The 21,159-nt window shown below is 38.8% G+C and overlaps 2 protein-coding genes across 3 annotated transcripts in view; one reads left to right on the forward strand and one right to left on the reverse strand.

Annotated features, from left to right (window-relative positions):
- WAPL (WAPL cohesin release factor) overlaps nucleotides 1-21,159 on the forward strand; it is a 112,011-nt gene that overhangs the window by 10,035 nt on the left and 80,817 nt on the right. The window contains exon 3 of one of the 2 annotated variants that reach the window (XM_072339992.1): nucleotides 3,460-3,606. The gene's annotated coding sequence lies outside the window, so the exon portion shown is untranslated. Of the gene's footprint in view, nucleotides 1-3,459; nucleotides 3,607-18,420; nucleotides 18,537-21,159 lie in introns of those variants that run through there. The other variant, XM_072339993.1, reaches the window with a different exon arrangement.
- On the reverse strand, nucleotides 419-20,673 carry OPN4 (opsin 4). The gene is made up of 12 exons (XM_072339996.1): nucleotides 20,647-20,673; nucleotides 13,529-13,671; nucleotides 11,442-11,575; nucleotides 9,856-10,059; nucleotides 8,076-8,247; nucleotides 7,119-7,283; nucleotides 4,719-4,826; nucleotides 3,412-3,592; nucleotides 2,580-2,732; nucleotides 1,956-2,024; nucleotides 1,486-1,524; nucleotides 419-610 (listed from the first exon to the last, which is right to left on the reverse strand). Exons 1-12 carry the CDS (start codon nucleotides 20,671-20,673, stop codon nucleotides 419-421), a joined length of 1,587 nt encoding a protein of 528 aa, XP_072196097.1.

Genomic DNA, 21,159 nt, shown 5'->3' on the forward strand with positions numbered 1-21,159 from the left:
TCAATAATGAAAGCATCTCCAGAAAGTAATTTAAGTGTTTCCCCAAATAGCTTTGAAATTACTCCACAGTAATTGGACAAAGGCTGGATCTTGTACTTCCCTTTTCTCTTGAATTAATCAAAGGAGGCAGCTTGTAGGTGAGATCCACGTGACAGTGTAATATGCCTGAGAAGGGTAAAATCCAAGTGAGAGAAATCACAAAAAGAAGGATTAAAATTGCAGTGTGACTCAGATCAAGTGAACCGTTGGAGTCAGTTCTGAAACTGACCAGGTTACTCCCCTTGATTTTATTTTTTGCTTCTCTTGTGTTGTATTTCTGTGGAGGCGTTTCAGAGCAAGGTAGGAAATGCTTCTGTTTTCAGCTGGTTCGTGGTTTTTCCAGTGGTATTGTTGAAGGTGATATTCTGGCTTGTGCTCCTCAGCTGTTGGAGCTCTTGTTCTGCTTGTGGCTTTTGTTTCTTGGGTACAGGAAAGCAGCACTGTATCCAGAAGGCAGTTCTACTCCTTGTGCACTGCTGTATGTTATTATAATGCTGGGTATCTGAGATGCAGATGTTCTCTGGCAGAACTCTCCTTTTCTTTGTCCGATACCACTCAGGCTCTCACATCTCTAAAGAATGCAGGGTTTTAAAAGAAATGCATAACACAAACATCTGCAAAGGAGATCAGGCTGCATCATCTATAAAATGACATGTATTTAGATCAGCGCTTTGCCTAGGTAAGACCTACTACTACCTCAAAGCCAAATGAGAAGATGGAGGAAGTAGGTCTGAATACTTTTGGAGTGTTTTATGAGTATTGTGGGGAGTGGTGGGGGGGAAGTTGAAACAAGTTAGTATTTTTGCTTCAGTGTACTACTTAAGAATCTAGTTTACTTGGAAGGACCAGGCTAATGACAGCACATTCAACTGTGTGAGGAAAAAGAGTACTGATAATACACTCAAACAGTATAATAACGTAATACAGTAATGTAAAGCATCCTTCCATTAAGAAAAATCTAGACAGATGACAAAGCAGCAGTTTTGGTTTAAGATGAGGCAGTGTTAAAGAGTTTAAAGTAACTGAGTTTTTGAAGGGGTGAGGGGTGGGGTGGGGGGGAAACTAGAGAATGGAGTGAAACAGGAGAAGATTGATTTGTGTTACAATAATAGTGCTATCCATCCTAGCACAGGACCAAAAAAAGAGAGCTTTAGGATAAGGCTAATGATAGCTTGTAGGAATCACTACTGTCAATAAAGATCGCTTTTGTTACATTTTATTATTGCTACAAAGATGAAAACTTGTTCTTTTTTTTTCCCCCACCTCTCAGCTCTCTTGTTTCACTGTCTAGAATTAGGGCAAGTTGATTCCTTTGAGGAATGCTTTAAAGAACAAATGGAACACAAACATCAGTATGCCACAGCTTTGTTAAATATAGAAGTAGACAGAAGTACTATGCCCACAACTTTTACTGAACAGGTGATGTGACATGTTTGAGAAACTTACCTGGATTTTCTCCACACTGTATTTTTCAGATGCTTTGCACTACCCAAAACAGAGAACAATAAATAGTCAACAGTGTCGCTTTGCAGAGAAGTACTTGCTATGAGTTTATGACTGGCTCAAAAGGACAGCTAAGGAATGGCTATTTCCACTTGCTGTATACATCCATTTTGTTAGCTTTAATTGAACAATGTTTCCACTCAGCACTAAGCAAATCACAGGCAGATAACCTGCTGAATTCAACTGAAGTTCTCTTAAGAAGCAGAGCTCCTGTAGTACATATATTATCCATCGATTTCTGCTTGGTTGCAGCAGTGATCTACCTATTGAGATCATATGTTCTGTGTTCTAGTGAGAGTCTCATTTGACTTTTACATCTTAGCAAGTAACTTAATTCATGCTCAGGAACTGGGAATGCCGTTAGGTTTTAATCCCTCATTTAAACCCATGCCAAATATTAAAGTAATTCTTACAGTAGATGTAGCAGAATGCTCTGTGACGCTCATTTCCACCATGGGTATTTCATCTGTGTCTACAAGTGTCTGAAAAATGAACACAGGTGAGGAAGGCATCAATTATAGGTATGTCACCATGTCCCATGTACATGAAATACAAAGGTTGTGATGAAAGAGAGGGGACAGAGGAGGACTGCAGTAATATTCTAAATGTAATTTTGTACTGCAGTATATAAAGTAATTTAATGAAGGTAGACTTGTTTTCTATCACTCGCCATGTAAGCTTATTGTTAACAAATGGCGAGACAACAGAAAGATAAGTCAAATAATTTGGGTAATATGGGGAAATATATTACAGATTATACACTTAAAAACAAACATAGGACAATGTATCATGCATATGTTATGTTCAGTGTAACAGGTCCTTTTCTTGCCAGAAATACAACCAAGTCAGCTGAATAATGTTTCGGAGCTGTAAATAAAAAGCTGATGACCTTTTACAGCCTCAAGGACATTACTTACAGCATTAACTTAAAGATTATTCCCATCTTCTAGGCAAGATTCTTCATGATTAATTACAATAAAATGTGCAACTTTGACCTACCTGTTGTCCAAGAATTCAGTTACTACTCATCCTATTACCTTCCCAAAAATCCCCGAATCGTGGCTTTTAACTTCAGGTCTGCCTCCTAGGTCACTAGTTGGGGTTGTATCTTTACCCATTTCATAGGAAACCTGGCTGCTAGCAGGTCTGGAGATCATACTGGTGATATCAGTTTCTGTATCGGTACAGCCCTAAAGTGAACACAGCAGAAGCAATAGCATGATCTTAGCTTTCTGAGTAGTATCATACCTAAACAGAACTTTTAAGAGGCAGGCACTGTGTGAAAGTTATGCCATGTGCAACTCCTTACAGTGTTTTGCTTTAAAGAACTCCAAGAGCCTTATCAAATCTCTTCAAATCTGGCTTTTTGTTTTCTTGTTTGGTCATTTTGGTAGGCCTAATGAAATGGTGTTCTTTTATATACTATAGAAACGTTTCTAATGCACCTGGCTAGTTAGAAATGCTTGTTTTCATGAAGAATTCCTGATATTATTAAGCTTTATTTCATTAAATGGGAAAACTAACAAAATAAAAAGAAAACAGCAGAGTTTTTGCAGGAGTCAAGCCTTCTTTTCTGCAGTACCACATTTCCTCACTCTGTTGGAATTTTCTTCATTCTTCTTTCAGTTTAATAAATGGGCAAGAATGCAACATGCTACATTTTGCTTTTTTTTGTTGGTCTTCCTTTATTTTTGCTTTGTCCCTGTCATGGCAATTTTATGACCATGACAGTCCCTTTACCTTCTCTAGAGTTCTTAGAATAAACAGCATGATGTGTTTTGTTTAAAGCAGTTATCCCTTTGGAGGGCTCTCTATGAGAATCAATTGCTTTGCTGTTAAAAACACATGCATTCAAAGCGTCTTTCTTACCGATTCACTGTCAGAGATGGAAGATAGTCGCCTTTTTCCTTTCTGCAGCCCATTTGTCTCAGAAGACTGGCTGGTTACGGTGGTTCGCCTGGAGGAGGGATAACTGTCGAAGGACCGTGATTCTTTAGGAGAAACTCTCAACAGGGATCCAAGACAGGGAACGTATGTTGCAATGGCTGTTCTAATGGACAGGAGGTAGGACAAGTGAGAGTTTTAATGTTAGCATAAGAATTTAGTCATCATAAGCTGTGTGTTTATTCAGAGAGATAGGCTAATTCTGCATGGACTAGAATATTACTAGTACAATACAGAGTTATCCAGATATCCAGTGTCTAATGAACAATCACCCTACAATATATCTTATTAACAGTGGACCCTAGAATTCAGATGTATTACTTGTCAGGAATGAGAGCATTCATAGTATAACTCTTTGAACTAAAGGGACCTATTCAAATATTTCATCTGCTTTCAGCTTAATCAGGGTAAAAATAAGAATCTGTCCCTTTCAACTGAACCTTACAGAAGTACTACATAATAAATTGTTTTAATCTTCCCCTAAGCAGCTATTCTGTCTTCCTTTAGCACATCTGTCTGCCTGCTATCTGTAGAGTAGTACAAAATGCAGCTATATTACAGAATTCTTGTACTCATATGCAGCGTAAGGAAACTTGCACAGCTTTTTTCTCCCTTCCAGTCTTCCCACTTAAGAGTCTGTGCTCACACTTCTGTCAAATTATCTTGTGGGTCTTTGTACAGAATGAAACAGTGTATGTGTGGCTTTGCTGCCATCCGTCAGACCCCACGGCCTGCATCTGAACTTGGTATAGTAACAAACATAGATGTTACAGCTCAGAAGAAATACTATCTGAAATAAGGAAGCATGAAGAAGGGTGAGGAAGATGCACGAAATAGGGAAGGAGTAACTTGACTTACAGGATTGTATTCCTCACTGATGTGGTTAATTTAACGAACTGCTATTTGTAGTGCTGACAGATGTACGGATCCCTCATGAAGATAGTTAAATTTACAATGATTTCCTCTGAGCTAGGAAGGTCTCTGTCTTCTATCATGTGATCTGTAAGTGCAGATCAGCATTCCAGAAGCATCTCTGACTCCCATCTGCACAGTAAACTGTTCTAAGTACAAATTCCCCTGATATTTATACGGCATTGAGAAATTTGCTTGGAGAGGAGAAGGCTGTCTAGCAAAGGTGAGGTGGACAGTTGAATGAGTTCAGTCACTAGTCCTTTAAGTTGCTGTCTGATATTCACTGCTACGTTAAATTTATTTTACAAGAGTTGACTTACCTATATTTAGGGTGAGTGATGGCATAAATAATGGGGTTATGGATGGCAGAAGCTTTGGCAATCACGGCTGGTATTGAATTCATGAAAGGTGTTAGAACATGAGAATACCTAGAGTAATGCAGATACATAATCTATTTACTATATGGACGGCACATGCTTAGTACTGAGTTCTCAATAGTCTATGCATTTATACGCTGACAGCACAATGTGTTATTACTGCTTCACAGAGTGTTAAAAGGGCACATTCTCTACTCAAGCAATGAGAGAGAAAAGTGCTACATCCTTTGCCTGCAAAGATGTGCACCAGCCTAATTGTGTTTCTGGGAAAGGCGATTTTCGTGATGCTTCTCTTGCAGTACTGCTCTGATTCCGTGGTAACCCCTGTGTTATTTACCCTAGTGACCAAGTCTGCCCACAGGAAATGAATGCATGTTCATCAGAGTATGTTTCAAACTCAGCAGATGTACTTGCTAAATTACCTGTCACTAAAGATGTCACTGAGTGTGTAGAGTGAGACATTATAGGGAAAGTTATCTAATCAATTCTGCTTTTCAAACTTTTTGCCTGATCTGAACTAAAACCAGGAATGAGTTTTCTCATGACTTAAGTTTCACTTGTGCTACTGTTGCCATGCATACATGCAGGATTCGTGCATTCAAAGATACAGATATTAAGACTGGTGTCTATCTGCCATGTTCCTTTTTCCAGTTCATCAGAAGATACTTTGAAGTAGCCCATAGACTCTTGTCAAAGGAAGGCCAATAGAGCTACTCTGACCAGAATAGCACTTTCTGTAGGCAGATTCTCTGTGGATCTGCTTAGGAGTTAAGAACTCTTCCTAGATTGTTAGAAAAAGTTTTAAGTTAAAGTGACTCCTTAGAGGGTCTTTCTTTGCTAACATACTTTCTTTATGACACCTCCTTTTTTGAGACATCAGTTGAACCTCCATCTTTAACTTTCCTATTTAGCCTTGTGTTCCTGCTTGTATTCCTAATATACTCAGGGATTTTCTTAAGAAAAATAAAAAGCTGAATGAAGCTGTACTGCTTACTTGCTGCCTTTGTGAGCAAAACTTGCAAATGTTCACTTTGTCAGATGCTGTGCAGTTATAAAATTGTCCTCTTGTTTCGATCTTTGTCAATGAGAGACACAAGCTACGGATCAACCAGCACTTGATCATGCTTAAGTAGATGCTGAATCTGACAACCTGACAGTTTTGTGCAGCTAGAATGCTTAGCTTAAAGCATCTTCTATTGTTTTGAGGTCACTTAGAGCAAATAGTGCTGTAAGGCTGCTATGATTCATTTTCTCTTCTCACATTTCTTCTATCATTTCTTCTACTGGTCTCACGTAACTAGTGGGAAGTGCCTGGCACCTAAGTCCCCTGTGATAGGAAATGAGACTCTGGTGTTGGATGTAGTCTAAGGGTTTGAGTTTCTGACTGAGGAGCCTTCATGGAGGAAAAAATGCTCTGGATACTGTAGGAGAATGTTTTCGTAGCAGGTTTTCATTTTAAGCAAAATATATTTAGAAGTGCTGTTTTTAGGAAGTCATGTTTGCCTCTTCCTTAGGTTTGTTACAGTGATCACTCCTGCTTTCCAAAGTGTACTGTGTTCTACTTGAGGATTCCAGAATCTCTGCAGTTTACAAGATTTTCTAGAGCATGGTCATATCCACTTTAGAAACCCTAAACTGAAGGACAGAAAAATGAAGAAGCCTTTTCAGTGTTAACCTTTAGCATAAGAGAATTACCTACATACAGCCAAGGTGTCTGGACTACCAGTTTTTGACTTGCACCAGCTGTAGTCTGGTTAATATCAGTCAAGCTGTGTATAGATTCTATATCAGTAGTACCATACTTCTGTTGAAACTACTGTTGGAAACACTGATAATTAGATAAATGAAAGGCATGCTATTATGATTTATATTTATTTTTATGGCTAACACAGAAAACTCCTTGCTTGTGTATTGTTGAGCTTGATTTTCTTGTGTGTGAGATTTCACCAATTTGATGTGATACAAGCAAATAAATAGTGTTTGATTAAAAGAAGTGGAGAAAAAATTTCCCCTGGGTGATTCTTTTTGGTTCCCTTATCATTTTGGTGTCAAATAAAATTCAGATAGCTGAAATATGCTATCACAGAGAACATGCATTCAGAAATCATCAGCATTGTTTCTTATGTTGAAAGTAATAAACTTCCTCTTTCTGGTTTTGTTTTGTTTTTTTCCTTGTTAAGTCAAACAAAGGTCACAGTCAGTGTGTGCCTTGTATGCTAAATGTCACTCCAAAATAGGTTAATGTTTTGAATGTACTTCAAGCATTAGCCTTGAGAAGTAGCTTTGGCTTTCATCTGTCTTTCCCAGTTGCACACCTTTACTTGCTGGTACATTCATACTTACCCAGCAAAAGCTACCAGGGCAACAACAGAGTATGGGGACCAGGAAATAACATAGAGTAAGATGATGATCAGTGCTATCTTGGCCAACTTCCACTCATTCTTTATCCTATAGTACTGTTGCTGGAGCTCTTTGTTTCTGTGTTTGCATCCAAATGTCTGTATAGACCTAGGGGAAATAAATTGGGAATTGCAACAGTTGCTCTTATCACATAATCTAATGTAAGTCATATACTTGTAATGTGTGTTTATATGTGACCAGTCCCTTGCAATTCAGTGTACTTCAGTTGTGCAAATCAAGGTCAAAATTTAAAATAGTCTCACTCTGGGAGAATTTCTGCATAAGTCAGGTATTCTATTTAATTGGACAAATATAACTAGCAAGTCTTTGCTTCCATAGGTCAGATCACTGTACTTTACTGTTGGTCTGCATTTTCTAGTTGAGCTGACATTTAAAAGACATAACTAAAAATAACAGGAGACAATGGCTTGTGTTTACACAATCTTAGTTTTTGTTTAAGAGACCTGTGATTAATTCTATCTCTTCCTCACTCATCGTAGAACATAGTGTTTGCAGTTGATATCAATTTTTCCCATGGAATAGCTGTTATGCACTGTTGTTGGACATCTCTGCTGTCAGTTTACTATTTCTTTTCACAATTGCTTAATTTCTATAGTCCTTTCACATCATTCTTGTTTTTGAGGTTGCTACTTGTACCATTTTTTGTATCGTTAGCAAGTAAACTGAATAGCTCTGGGGTAAATTCAGAGCCCTGAATGGCCCTTCTAAACATTATATTTCTTACCATGTTGACAGAATTCTTACTTTGTGTCTTGTCTCCGTTATACACATGAAAGAAAAAAACTTTCCAGTTTTCTTTTGATAGTCTGTTTTATGAAAAAGAAAACAAAACAGTCATTTAAATGAAGAAATAAAGACTTAAGACTTCTAGTTACTTACTTATTGGCCTTCTTGATAGCCTCGAATATGAAGATATAGCTATATATGATAGCAATCAAAGGAATGAAGAAGACAAAGCAGAAAAGCAGCATTGTGTAGGCACGGACTGATGGTGTGAAAGTCATGTAATCCCAGGAACAGGAAGTGAGCAGGCCTTCAGGAACATAGGCACCTAGAGCCAGGAGAAGATATAAACCACAGTGTGATTATTACCAGTATTCTAAATGCTGGAGTTGGACAAAGATACTCAGAATAACATGGAATGAGATCTGAAAACTGAATCTTTTTGTTCCAGTTCTTGAATTTAACTTTAAGCTCAACGTGGTTGAAGTGCATCTCTCCAAATACATCAGTGGGTCACGGATCAGACCCATACTGTTTGCAGAGAAGTCCAGATTCTCTCAAATTGCTTTCTTCCAAAACTGTGAAATGAAACCGATTGCTTTAACTGCTAATTTTAAAAGCTTTTACGTATTAATTGATTCTGCAAAAGAAAGAGCTATATAGTGTGGGTCAAATTAATTTTGTGATGGAAGAAAGTTGAGTATGTGTAGAAATAGAATATAATTTCCTTAGAGAAACTGTGTCAAATGACATTCTCAACGGCAATGTATTTCTCATTTTAATTTTCTTTCTTAACAGTGATATTTTCTGTTGAACTCTTAAAAATACTGCACCAGGTGTGTTCAGATGCATCCAGTTTTTGTATGAGGGCTAGTACTGTGGATACTACTGGAATCTAATTATAAGGTAATGACTTAACACCCTTCAAGGTAGTATTCTGCCTTCTCCCATTAAAAATCCAGTATCTAAGACTGTATTGTCACTTAGTTCTTCTAACCCTGCCTCATTCAACTTAAGGCTGCTTCTTCTGGCATTGGGGCTGGTCTAGTTAAATGTGCTTCATATTAAAGGCAGGCACCACAAACAGTAGCGAGTAACAAACAAAATCTTCTAAACAGAATCTTCTAAAACTCAGCTTCACATCTTTTTTTCCAGCATTCTTTGGGGAAAACAAAACACTGCTAAATTCTCTCCTCAGCTGAGCTGACACATTCTGTTCTGGAATTAGGGAACACAATAATAGGCTGGAGTTTTGAATGATGAGTTCATTTGCACTTACTGGCTGAAACTGGTGACTCATAGGAATCAAATTAATGTTACTGAGATGGATGCAATAAGGAATAATAATGGGAACTTTCTTTGTTGCAAGTGGCAGTGATCAAGTGTGTTCCTAGTAATGTCTGAATGGACAGTGCAGCCAATATCCAGTGCCATTTGCCCATCTAGAATACAGCCAAGACCTACTGAAGTTGTACTTAACAAAATATGTGGACTGGTTTTCTCTTTTATGTGAATGAAGACATGTAAATTGTCACCACTCTCTTACACAGCATCTTTGGGGAAGAAAAATGTCACAACCAAAATTACAAATATATTTATTTCACTTTTGTCATTCAGTTTGGCTCAGCAGAAGTAGATATGGGACTTCATCATTCATAGATTTTGGCCTCTATTTTATGTACCGTTCCTTGTACGGTAACTAATAAGCTCAAGGAAAACTGCCAGTGTCATCTAAGTTGCTCTTATTCACATTGTACTTTTTCTTGCGATTGGTATCTTCAGTTTCGGTACTTAATTTATCAATTTGCTTCTGACTGGTTTTTGAGGCCTAATATGCAAACCATGAATTCACCCATCTCTTAAAAATCTAACAAACCGATTTTCAGTCCAGTGTTATAAGGGGAAAAAAAACAAACTTGTATTCCATTTCACTTACTCCATCCAAAGAAGGGTGGGAGGCTCCAAGCCAAAGAGTACAGCCAGACGCCTACCAGGATTATAAGGGCCTTCTTCTTAGACATCACTCGAACAGAAGCCAGAGGTTTTGTGATGACAAAGTATCTGTCCAAGGCAATCACCATCAAAGTGATCATAGATGTAATGCCAAAAAGAGCTCCGCAGAAGGCATACAGCTCACAGCCTTTCAATGAAGATGACAGAAGTAGCAGTGAAATTAATCCACTCATGCTAGTTAATTTATGGGAGGTTCAAGCCTGTGTCTCTTGTAAACTAATGTCTTCTGGGATTCATAAACCAATGGAACTTCAGTTTTTCAGCAGCTGTAATGCTATTTCAAAGCTACCTTTTATCTTGCTAATTATATTTTCAGGCACTGATTTATGATGTTCCTAGTAGAATTTTTTCAACATAGAAACATCTTTTTATTCAACAATGCCCTCTAGCTACTTTGATATTATGATATCATTTGCATCTCAAGGTCAGGATCACTGTGGTAAATATTCAGACTGTGAGTATATTCGTAAGTAATTTTAACAATTTGAATGTTGTCATGATTAGATGCTGGGGATTGGGGTTTCTTAGCATGTGTGCAATTGAACAGTTTGAACTAGAGAAAAACACCATGCTTTTGGTTATCAGAGGTCAAAATAGTAATGTTGCTTCTCTGACATCCCACTCTATCTATGCCTATTCAAGAAGCAAAGACTAGTCACCTTCTTACTGTAATTATAAAAAGAATGAAAGCAACTTCCTTCTACATGTGTTGTTTTGTATACATTATTGGTTGTGGACTCCTTAGGAGTAAGTTTTCTCCTTAGATTTGGACACCTCCTAGGCCAAAGGTAAAAATCCCATTGTTGAAGCCTGCAGCAGATGCACTGTTGACTTCAGTCGCGTACATTTCACCTGCAGTTTGAGAATCTATTGAAGGAATACTCCTAGCTACTGGAACAGAGGTTTTGCTGTAGGATCCTTCCTTGGATATTGACTTTTTACATTGTAAAATGATCTGGACAGAAACCGGGGTTCATTTTTCCCTAAGTACTGATGCAACTTTTTAGCACATTCTAACTACTCCTGTAGTTGCAACCACCAGATGTCTTCTGCAAATCATATGTTAACACTAACTCCCACAAGAACATTTGCTTACTGCACAGGCATTTTTAGTTAATATTTCTGTTGAGAAAACTTACTGTTGTCAAGCTTTCTGGTGCAAGCCTCTGAGCAGATTATCTAGAGCTGCTGTTAAGTTGATTTGCTAGTTGGTGGTTGTTTGTCACAGGGCTTTATCAGTAGTTACCTTATGAGATGACTTGAAATATATACTGGCAAGGAGACTGGTCCCGTGTCTTAGGTTGCCAGTGTCTCCTTCGTATCCTGTGCATGTAATTTTTCTCTTTGTGATGGGAATGTATTTGTTGCAAGGGACAAAAATGTTCAGGGAAACTCTGGTTTCAATACTGAAGCAATGTTGAAAATTGCAAGCATACCTGAGGATTAGGAAATGGAAAGTTAACTGCCACTACAGTAGGACGGTGATTATTGGAAAGTAGATATACAAACCTTTCTCACCAAAAATCCAACGTTTATGGAGACTATTGGTGAAAAATACTGGAGACTGCGTAATGGACATAAGGAAGTCACTGACAGCTAGATTGGTGATGAATATATTGGCTGGTTTCTGAAGGGTCCTGCTCCTACAAAGAAAAGATCAGAAGGAATGTTGCTTTAACACTGTGGCACTCTTAATTATGGTGTTACTCTTTCCTGCCAGCTCTGTCAGCTTCACAAACACTACGGCACTCTACAGAACAAGTTAGGACAGAGTACTTCTCATTGCCCTCCTGAGAGAACATAAGGCTGTTTTACATCCTTATCCTGCTGTGCATTTTAGAGGGCTGTTTTGATAACCAGCTCAGTGGTGGGGATAAATCACATTGTTCCTTAAGTACTCTGACCCAGTGAGCTGCATGTCCGTGATTAACAGGAAATTAAAGCTGATGTGCTCTATGGATTTGCTGGATCTGGGTCGTGTTAAGCTGGAGGAGGGATAGTGTGTATCTCTACACCGGCGATCTTATCAGCAATAACTTACAAATGCAGGGATTAAGCAAACTTGTTGTGTACAACATCAAGCATTTTGTTACACATCGGTTCTTCTTTGTGACACTCATTTCACTTGCACATACGCTGACTTTGAAGAGAACAGTAGCCAGCCTTCAGTGTACTCTGCCTACGTATGTTATTCATAGCATCGTGATACAGTCCTTTAAAGGGTACACAGAGAAGCTCAATGGAGAGCTCTTTGGTTCGTGACTTAGTGTAATTTTTTTTTAGCTCCTTTCTCTATAATTTGGTCTTAGACAAAAATTTAAGGTATCTGAATAAATGATGGGTTCTTTGCAGTGATCCAGAATCAGTGAGCAGATCTACAACTCCTGTCAATTTGGGAGCAACAAGGTATTTTTAATAGATACTTAGGGGCTACTTTCTTTTGTCCAGTAATCCGCTAAGTTGCCGAATTAATCTGTTTCAGATACCTGGCTGTGTTAGACTTCTGTGACATTTTGAGACTGTTCTGTAGGCATTTGATGTCTGAACTTCTGATATACTACTTATTTTTCTTTCAGTGTCCCTTTTTATCTTCATAGCATCTTCAAATAAAGGCAGGCTGTCTCTCTCAGTGGCAATGCAACTGCCATGGCTGGATTTGCTGTATGGGACCAGCCAAACTGCTAAGCTAGGTCACTTACTTCACCCTTGTCTCATGTATCTGGTCTGCATGCCAACACCTGATCTGTTCTTTAGGCTGTGTCATTCACGCTGAAATGTTGTTATCTGCTCTGAACTCACACACTGATATGTAGCAGAAAATGTGAGATCACCTGTGAAAACTTCCTGCTGTTTTAGCTTTTTACTAGTTAAGTGCACTAGATTAATACAAGCTCAAGAGCCTGGTTAGTTCGGTTCACACTCCTGTGATTCAAGCTAACCCAGACAAATTGTCACATAGTTTTCATTCTTTATGTTTATTACAGTAATGCGTAACAATCTCCTCATGAAGTAGAGGCTCACTGGTCTAGACATCATGGTGATGCTGTCAGCGCTCAGTGACAAAGCAGAAACAGTGTGAACAAAAAGAAATGGTGAAACAATCACATTGTAATCGCAGATCAGATTTCTTTCAGATATAAAAGTTGGGATGTGGCTTTAGGTAAAAGGAAATAAGCCAAGTATTTGAAAAGGTGAAAATGAAAGTCGTTGCCAATAGGAAAGAGGGGTGCAGAGCAACTACAAAGTAAGTAGCAGGAGGAAAGAAACACCTAAAATAGAGGTGATAAATGAGAGAGAAGCAAAATACTACAGTAGTCCAGTGCTGAAGCTCAACCAGTAACAAAAACATTTCTGTGAGTTTTCTGCTATAACTGCGCTTCCATTACTTGGCACACCTAGTTGAGCCTTTGCAGTGTTGCTAATGGACCCCAGATAAGGAAAAGAAGTCAGGCAGATGAGTCAGGTTGCCACTTAGTTTCATAAAGCAATGTCTCTTGATGCATTTACAGTGATGGCATGTCTGCAGTGCGTGCAGACTGCAGTCATGATGCTGTTAATCTCAGTAATTAAACAAGAATAAATAGAAAACAAGATACCTGCAGAAAGCATAGATGACCAGGAAATTACCCAGAGTTCCTGTGATCCCCACGATAAGGATGACTGTTCCAATTGTATAGTGGGCATGGTCTGGGACATCCACTGTAGGAAAAGCACCGCGAACATCTTTCACTGTCATCTTCTACAGAGCAAACAAGAAGTCATGGGTAGATTGTCAGACTTTGGTGAATAAGCTGGCGTGGGCCTCTCTAGTAGAGGAAACTGATCAAGAGTGTAAAATGCTAGCAAGCAAAAAGAGTCAGAATAAGCTAATTACTTTTAAATTACATTTACAGTTGATCATCTTTGGGAGCCGCATATACACCATCAGGAGTGCACAGGTCAAACAGTGTTCTATGCTTTCACTTTGGATTTAGAATTTTAATGAAGAAAAGCAATTTATTCCCTCTCAAAAGAAAAGATATGAAAGAGAACAAGAGATAGGAAGTGACATTTTTATTTCATCTGGCATCAAATAATGTGGTACCTAACAAGAATATTTTTTCATTTCATTAAAGTTTCAGTACCCATTAAGTGTGATTTCTGTTGTCTGCTGACAACGCTGACTTTTCCAATTAAACAGAAGTTGTGGAAAACCTTCTATTGACAAGCGTGCTTTTACTCCTTTAGTAATATGGGTATTTTGTTTGTCTCAATAACCAACACATTGCTACCCGCCCTCAAGGCTTAGGTACTAGAGGCCTGGCAGCACCGACCAGCAGCCTGGTGGAAACTGAATTACAGATTGGAAAAATTTAAACAGGAAAACTTTCTAGTTTGCATCTTGTTTATGTATCAGTTCTATTTTCAGTCTGGACTGAGTGAAGGTATTTTCCTTTTTGTTCTATTCGTGGTAAAGCACTCGTTAAAAGCGTGTGGATCTTATCTACTAGTAACTTGTGGCAAAATTCACCAAGTAGGTCTGGAGACTGTAGCGTTTCAAATAATAATTTAAAACATTTTCTTAGTACGTTTCAGGAGCTACAGGCACTTTTTAGACCAAATGACCCCATCTTAGTAATGAGGCAAACATGAAGTCTGCAGCCAGGAAACAGGATGACCTAACGAAAATGGTAGAGGACGTGCGAACTGTCACTATTCTGCTGCCTTTACTTGTGAAGTCAGGTGCAGAGATCTAAACGCACACCTCTGTGCAGCTGCCACTGTCCTAAACGTGCTTTGGCACCAGCTCCGATCAGTTAATGTAGCCCTGACAAACACAAAGCCCCGTCCTCATTCATCTGCACAGATAGATCCCGTCTCTTTTTCATTGCTGGTTTTTTCTCATCATGGGTGGCACTTGCTCTGGAATGGCATGCCGCGGCCACCACTCGTAATTCAAGTCTGTCAGCTGCAGCCGTGGCATTCCTCAGCTACTGAGCTACAGGAATCATACCGTGTCAAGAAAGCCCAGCAGATATCTTGAATAGTTTATATTTTTCCTGCTGTGAATATCGTCAATCTGGCTGTGGCCTAGGATCCAGGGCAAGGGATCAATGTGTGCCTGTACCGAGCATAAATAATGCTATGAGGCTGGATGTGTTCTCTCCCAGAACAAGTACTGGGAGGTGGCGTTAGAGCTATCATAATCTGTTATTCCTTCCCAGGAAGAGGAAGGTTGCTGGTAGGAAAAAGGAAAGTAGTGGATATAGGTATAAAACTCTCACTTCACGCTCGGATTGTGTCAATTGCTGGCATTCACTGCTAGAATGAACTCAGGAGTGCCTTTGACAACACCCCAGTTATCAAAGGCCCTTGGTGTTTCCAGACCATAAAGGCAGACATTTCTTATACATAGATCTCTGAGATTGGCTTGAAATGATAAGAGATATTTTGCATTTAAAACCAATGTGCTGGTAGCAAGAGCTAAACCCTAGGAGAGTCTGAAAGTGTACAGACGATTGTCTTTGACTGTGAGCTGGAGATCTGCCCGTGGCAACATGAGGAATGCGCTCCCTGTGTTTCTTTATCAGCAGGGATGAAATGCTGGACGAATAGTCTCATCTTAGAGACTGAAAATGTAGCTCTGGCTGTTATTATAATTGGAGCAAAATGTTATGATTGCATCAAGGCTGATATACTAACTGAAAGACAGTATCATGATGTTTTTTTGTTCAGGTTCATTCAGCAAGCATAAGTTGGCCTCACATCATAAAAATCAGTGGGCATCTTGCCCATGTAGAAATTGCTTTACTTAACACGCCATCAGTAAAGTAACACAAAATCCCATGCTAATAGCAAGTGGAGTGGGAGAGTCTGAGATAAAGCTCTTTTAATTAAATTAGACCAGGTGTTCTTTGGTTTGGGTTTATTTATTTTTTATTGCTGTAGCTCTATGGATAGAACATTTTTCAACTGCTGCTCTGCAGAGACTGAATCATGATTATTAATGTAATGGAGATTTCTGATATTTTACTCTATAGCTATCCATTTAATCAGAGTTAGAGCAAGGTAACAGAAATGAAGCAATGAAAGGAGCTTGTTTTGGCTACAAAGAGCAGATTTAAAGTGGTTTTAGTTTGAATTAAATTTGTGGGGGACTAAGGACAGGAAAAAATTTCAAAGGTGGATATGAATGGAAAAATAAAAGTAGTGGAAAAGGTTATTTAGGGGACAGTAGAAGACACCAAAATTACTTATTTGGGAGTGAAGCAGGCTTAGAGACAATAAAAATGCCAAATGTGAAAAAAATAAATATATATATAAATATATATATAAATATTTGTAATTGAGCATTGGTGGGACATAATGCTAAATAAATGGAGAAAGAAAGGGATTGGCAAAGAAGAATAAATTCACATTTTAGCATGGACTTCCTGGAGATGGGCTGTTTTCACCATAGAGTCCAATTCTTGCTGTTCTCTATAAAAAAACTCATATCATTTAATAATAATAATAATTTAATTCTTTTTATTGGAAAGACAGGTCTGATTCAAGGCTTCTTAAAGTTAGAGGATAGGTGCTAGCTGATCCCAAAGGCATTAGATCAGACCTAAACACTTCATCTCTGAGTTGCACGCAACACTTCCCTTACTACAAGAGGAAAACACTCGCTTGTCTCAGTCACCTGTAGGTAACGCTTGAGGAAATCAGAACAGCAGCTTAAACAAGAAATCAGACAATTCTTAAAGCTTTTCTCTGATTAGTCTTGTTTAGTCTGCCTTCTGTTGTCACCCCGTGGTATCAGTACTTAGGTGGCACAAGAGAATTAAAATCTCATTTCTGAAACCCCTGCTATGGTAATTGTCCTTTGAGAATGCTCAGTCTGAACAACTATTTCAATCAATTGTATTGCCATTACAAAACACAATTGCCTTCCTTATTCTTCTGTTCAGCCTGCTTTCTATGTGCACTTATATATCAGAAATGCTAAGTCACAACTTGAAAGAGTGATGGAGCACCTGGCAGGAAGGCGGGGCCTACCTAGGGGAGTTCAGGTGTGCACAAGGCAGCTGAGTGTGACCAGAAGGGCCAGGATCCACCCCTTCCCAGCACTCATTTAAGGGTTGGTAGTAGAGGTGAGGGTGTTTTGGTACAGATCCCTGTGTGTCTGTGACCTTCTGAAGGCAAGTGTGTTTTCTTTCTTTTTGTATTCACAGCTGCTGCATTTGGGCTTCTTGTTTGCTGTAGCCTGGGGTTGTGCCATTCTGCTGTTATTGCTGTAATTTTCATTTCATTATAGCATTTTGGCATTGCAACTTAATAATGAAGATTTTTTAAAAAGCAGGCAAAACCAGCATTTGGTTGTTTTAATTCCAAGTGATGTGCAAGCACAACTTATTTTATGCAATGTGGTTCAAAACAGCACCAAGTGAGTGGAGAAACAAAACTGGGAACTAAGAAACTGGACTTTCTACTGCGGTTGGTTAATGCACTACAACTTTCCTGGGCCAACTAATAAGTATGCTTGTATCTGAGGCTCTGGACCACTGGGTGCCAGTATACCCACAGACATACTGTGTTGTGGGTGGCTTAGATTGGTATTAACTCTGTAGAAAGCAATTCACTGGGATGCACCGGCTTCCTGATAGTCAATGTAAATATTGTATGCTTCTCAAACAAGCAAACAAAATGGTTGCTTGAGAGGCTGTGGAAGACATCGAGGGAGTAACTGAAATGTTACACAATCTCTTCACAGTAAGTAGGGTCAGTTTGAGACCATGTCTTAATACCAAGGATGGCTTTTTGGGTCTTCCATAAAAGAAGGCTTTATAATTTGTTTATAAATGATGAAAGCTGGCCTTCTGAGAGAGCTGTAAAATAATTAACATGTGATAGGCAGGCCATTTATTATTTATTTATGCTATAGTTTTGAAGAATCAAACCTTCTGCTTGAGAGAAGTCCAAATGTTTCTTGGGCTCCATCAGTCCTGGTGCCGTGACTGCAGCCCTGGGAAGTCTGAATGCGTAATGAACAGCAATATGAGAATTCCCTTCCCACTCTTAGCAGTTGGTTTGTATCCTAAAACAGAGTTGTTATCCCTTTGAAAAGATAATCTTAATGGAGGATATTTTTATCCCTCATATATAGGTGTAATCCTTTTCTAAATCCTACTCTGTCATTTGCTTTAAGAGTCAGTGGCAGCAAGTTATGAAGGTTGTTGCATGTCAGTGTATTTTCTACCATTGTGTTTAAGTGTGTCCTTGTGGAAGCACTAGAAGAAGAGGGGAAACAGCTACATTTAATACAGTCTTCCTTATTGAAATGTTTTATGTTCTCCCTAAAAGAAAGCTTGTCTATTGCCTATAGCAAAATGGCTAATGCAGAACTGGCCGTATTGTCAGCTATCATTCAGTAAACGTGAGATTTAGAATCTTGAGATGCTATTTGGGAGTTTGGGGGAGTGATTGAAGTTTGAGTAATCCTTGCTGATGTGACCTCTTCTCTGCAGGCTACAGTGTAATGTGATGCCTCTTTATACTTACTGCCCCCTACCAAAACTGATTACAAGGTAAATGAAACCCATTCTGGAAAGCCAACTTGAGGAGCCAGCCTACTGCTTTAAGGTGAGTGCAGCATATGGCTCCTGCTGAAGCAGGGAATAACTATCACTCAGCCACAGAGAAAGAACTATGCTCTTCACTATTTACTCCTCTGAGACACCTTGATAACTGATGTTCTACTGAAGCTAGGAGTGACGATAATAGGAGCCAGGCCACAGATGTATTTATACTAAACATCATATTTGACATAGCCCACTGCTCACATTCTTCCAAAGGTGAGAGTGTGAAGTAATATTTAGTTTATAGGGAAACAAGAAATCCTCATAGAAGCATTTTGGAATTTGAACATGGTTCAGTCTTGGTTCTACTCGATTAAATGGTTGGTTTGTTTGTTTCAAAAATAGGGAACACAAAAAACTTAGATAAGGATGTTTTCTAGCTAATCTTGCCTGGACACCAGATGGATTATATCTAATTCAGCGTAAAACTAGATGAGGAAAAAGAAATAGGGACTGCTATGTTGTTCATAGGGTTTCATCTAAGCTTTCACACTGTAGTTACTGGTTTTGCAGAATGACTGCATTAGTGGAACAGAGCCCAGTTCTGAAACTTAAGTTTTAGCAGTCTCATGTTGACTTTGATACTGTATCAGGTCTCTTTGCTCTTATTTTTTCTATGAGCAGAAGTGATGGAGTTGTTTATTTATGCATTATTGCTTATAGAATTGATGGTAATGTTAAGCCTTTTGCAGTACAACAAATCATGCAGATCAAAAAAATTACTGGAACAGAAATACCGTGATTTCCTAGAGTTTCTAGGTGCAGTTTTTGTTTTGCCTTCAAATAACTGATAGCTCTTATTTTCTTCATGATTTCTTGCTCTGATTTCTGAGCTTGCTTCTATTGGCTCTACTTCTGTGATGACAGAAGAAAGAGAAGTGTAATCTATCCCACCTTAATTATGGGTTCAGCAGGGTGACTCCAAATGCTAAGCCTTCTTTCCAGTAGGCAGCAGGAGGGCTTTCCATAGATGGTGTTTGTCCTTTTGACCAATTGGAATGGTAGATTTTCTATCCGGTCTTCCAGATTTAATCTCAACCGCAAGCAGCGCATATTGCTTTCAGTCCTGAAAGTCTCTTAAACCAATCTTTGTGTCAAATTAAAATGCAGAAGTATGAAAATACTTGATTTAGGGGGAGGGAATGGGCAGCTGATTTCCTCTTGCAGCAGAATAAGGACAAAATTCATTTTGAGCTTTTGAGTGTGACTCGCCCTGTCCCTAGATTCCTTTTCCATTTTTTCTATGTGCTCTCCAGTCCTAGCTACCCTTCCCTGCTTTGTTTTGCTATCCTCTTTCATTATGTTATCCATCTAATTCAGTTTGTAAGCTCCTTGGCTCGGGATGCTTCTCTGTTTATTTTCCCATATTACACAATGCATATCCAGCTTTTATTACAAACAAGCTCTCTGCATTTTTACTGTGCTAATAGAAAATATGTACTGCTGCTTCATTATAATTTAGGATCAACAGACTTGTACAAACAGCATGCAGTCTAATAGTGTACTGAGAGACACAAATGAGAAGAGTTTTCTGTACTTTCTTTTTGGGCTCGTGGTACAGAATATTTTTAGAAAGCCCCAAGAGGTTCTGTCCTGAGGATTCATTATAGCAGAACTCCACCTTCAAGCTTTTAAAGAGAGCTCTTTGGTGGAACTTACCTGGAAAAACCTTCTGAAAACTTGGGTAATAGCAAGTAACAACTCTTCAGCATTTACATAATTACTTTGCTGCACTTACAGGCTATTACAGAAACGATGGGTATTTCCATTTTGGATAATACCACAAGCAAGCATTGCATTTGAACTATTAACTGACTTTATAACTTAACAAGAACATGCTGTTTCGGTGGTTTACATCATATTCAGTGTGCTTTTCTATTAAACAATTCTTTCTGTCTCCTGCCCTGGTAAAACTACTGAAGAACACTGCTTCTACACTTTTACATAGTAAATATAGGAATAAAGATATTTTAAAGATTTCACTATGCTATTCAGTATTGCATTATGTCATTAAACCAATGCGTGGACCTTAAATGTCTTATTTACAGTTCTGTAAGTGCCAGCTTTGCCAGCAGAACTACTTGCTACAACTGTTAGTGAGAGAAAGCACTTACTGTTGGGGCTCTAAGAGGCGGGTCCATCAGTGTGTAGGCAATCGCTCCCGAGTCATTCCATGAGTTGAGGGACTCCACAGATTTGTTGCAGAAGGAGTCTTCAGAGAGACGAGATATCCCCCTTTGAACGGGCTGGCGATTTAGACAAATGAAGTCTAACCAATAGCAAAGAAAGCAAAGCTCTCTTCTGATTTTTAAGTCAGCCAATTTACCTTTGTGTGTGTGTGTGAAGCAGATTGTCAGATTCCCTGTCTGGAGTAGTGCAAGATCTAGTGCAGAATTTTTCACTGGAGCTTCAGCTTGCTTTACTCCATCTTCGGCTTAGCAAAGGGCAGCAGCGGCAGCTTCCATTTAAATACAGAATCCTGCAGGGTCTGCACATGCCCAGTTTGTTGTTTGTTCCATCCAGTTTCAGGCTTCACTTCAGTGACTGATGTTCACTTAAAAGTGCTGTTGTCTTCTTTGCCTTTGACAGCGTTATGTCTGAGTTTTAATGCTGTCTCTACAGTATAT

Source organism: Excalfactoria chinensis, chromosome 6 (genome assembly GCF_039878825.1).
Source record: "Excalfactoria chinensis isolate bCotChi1 chromosome 6, bCotChi1.hap2, whole genome shotgun sequence".
Lineage (NCBI taxonomy): Eukaryota > Metazoa > Chordata > Aves > Galliformes > Phasianidae > Excalfactoria > Excalfactoria chinensis.

Coding starts and splice junctions, on each gene's coding strand:
- OPN4 (XM_072339996.1), bottom strand. CDS start 20,673: ATGGACCCGCCTCTTAGAGCCCCAACA. Junction 10,060..11,441: donor TTGGATTTTTGGTGAGAAAG/GTTTGTATATCT, acceptor CTTCATTGAAAG/GCTGTGAGCTGTATGCCTTC. Junction 8,248..9,855: donor CCCACCCTTCTTTGGATGGA/GTAAGTGAAATG, acceptor TCCTGGCTCTAG/GTGCCTATGTTCCTGAAGGC.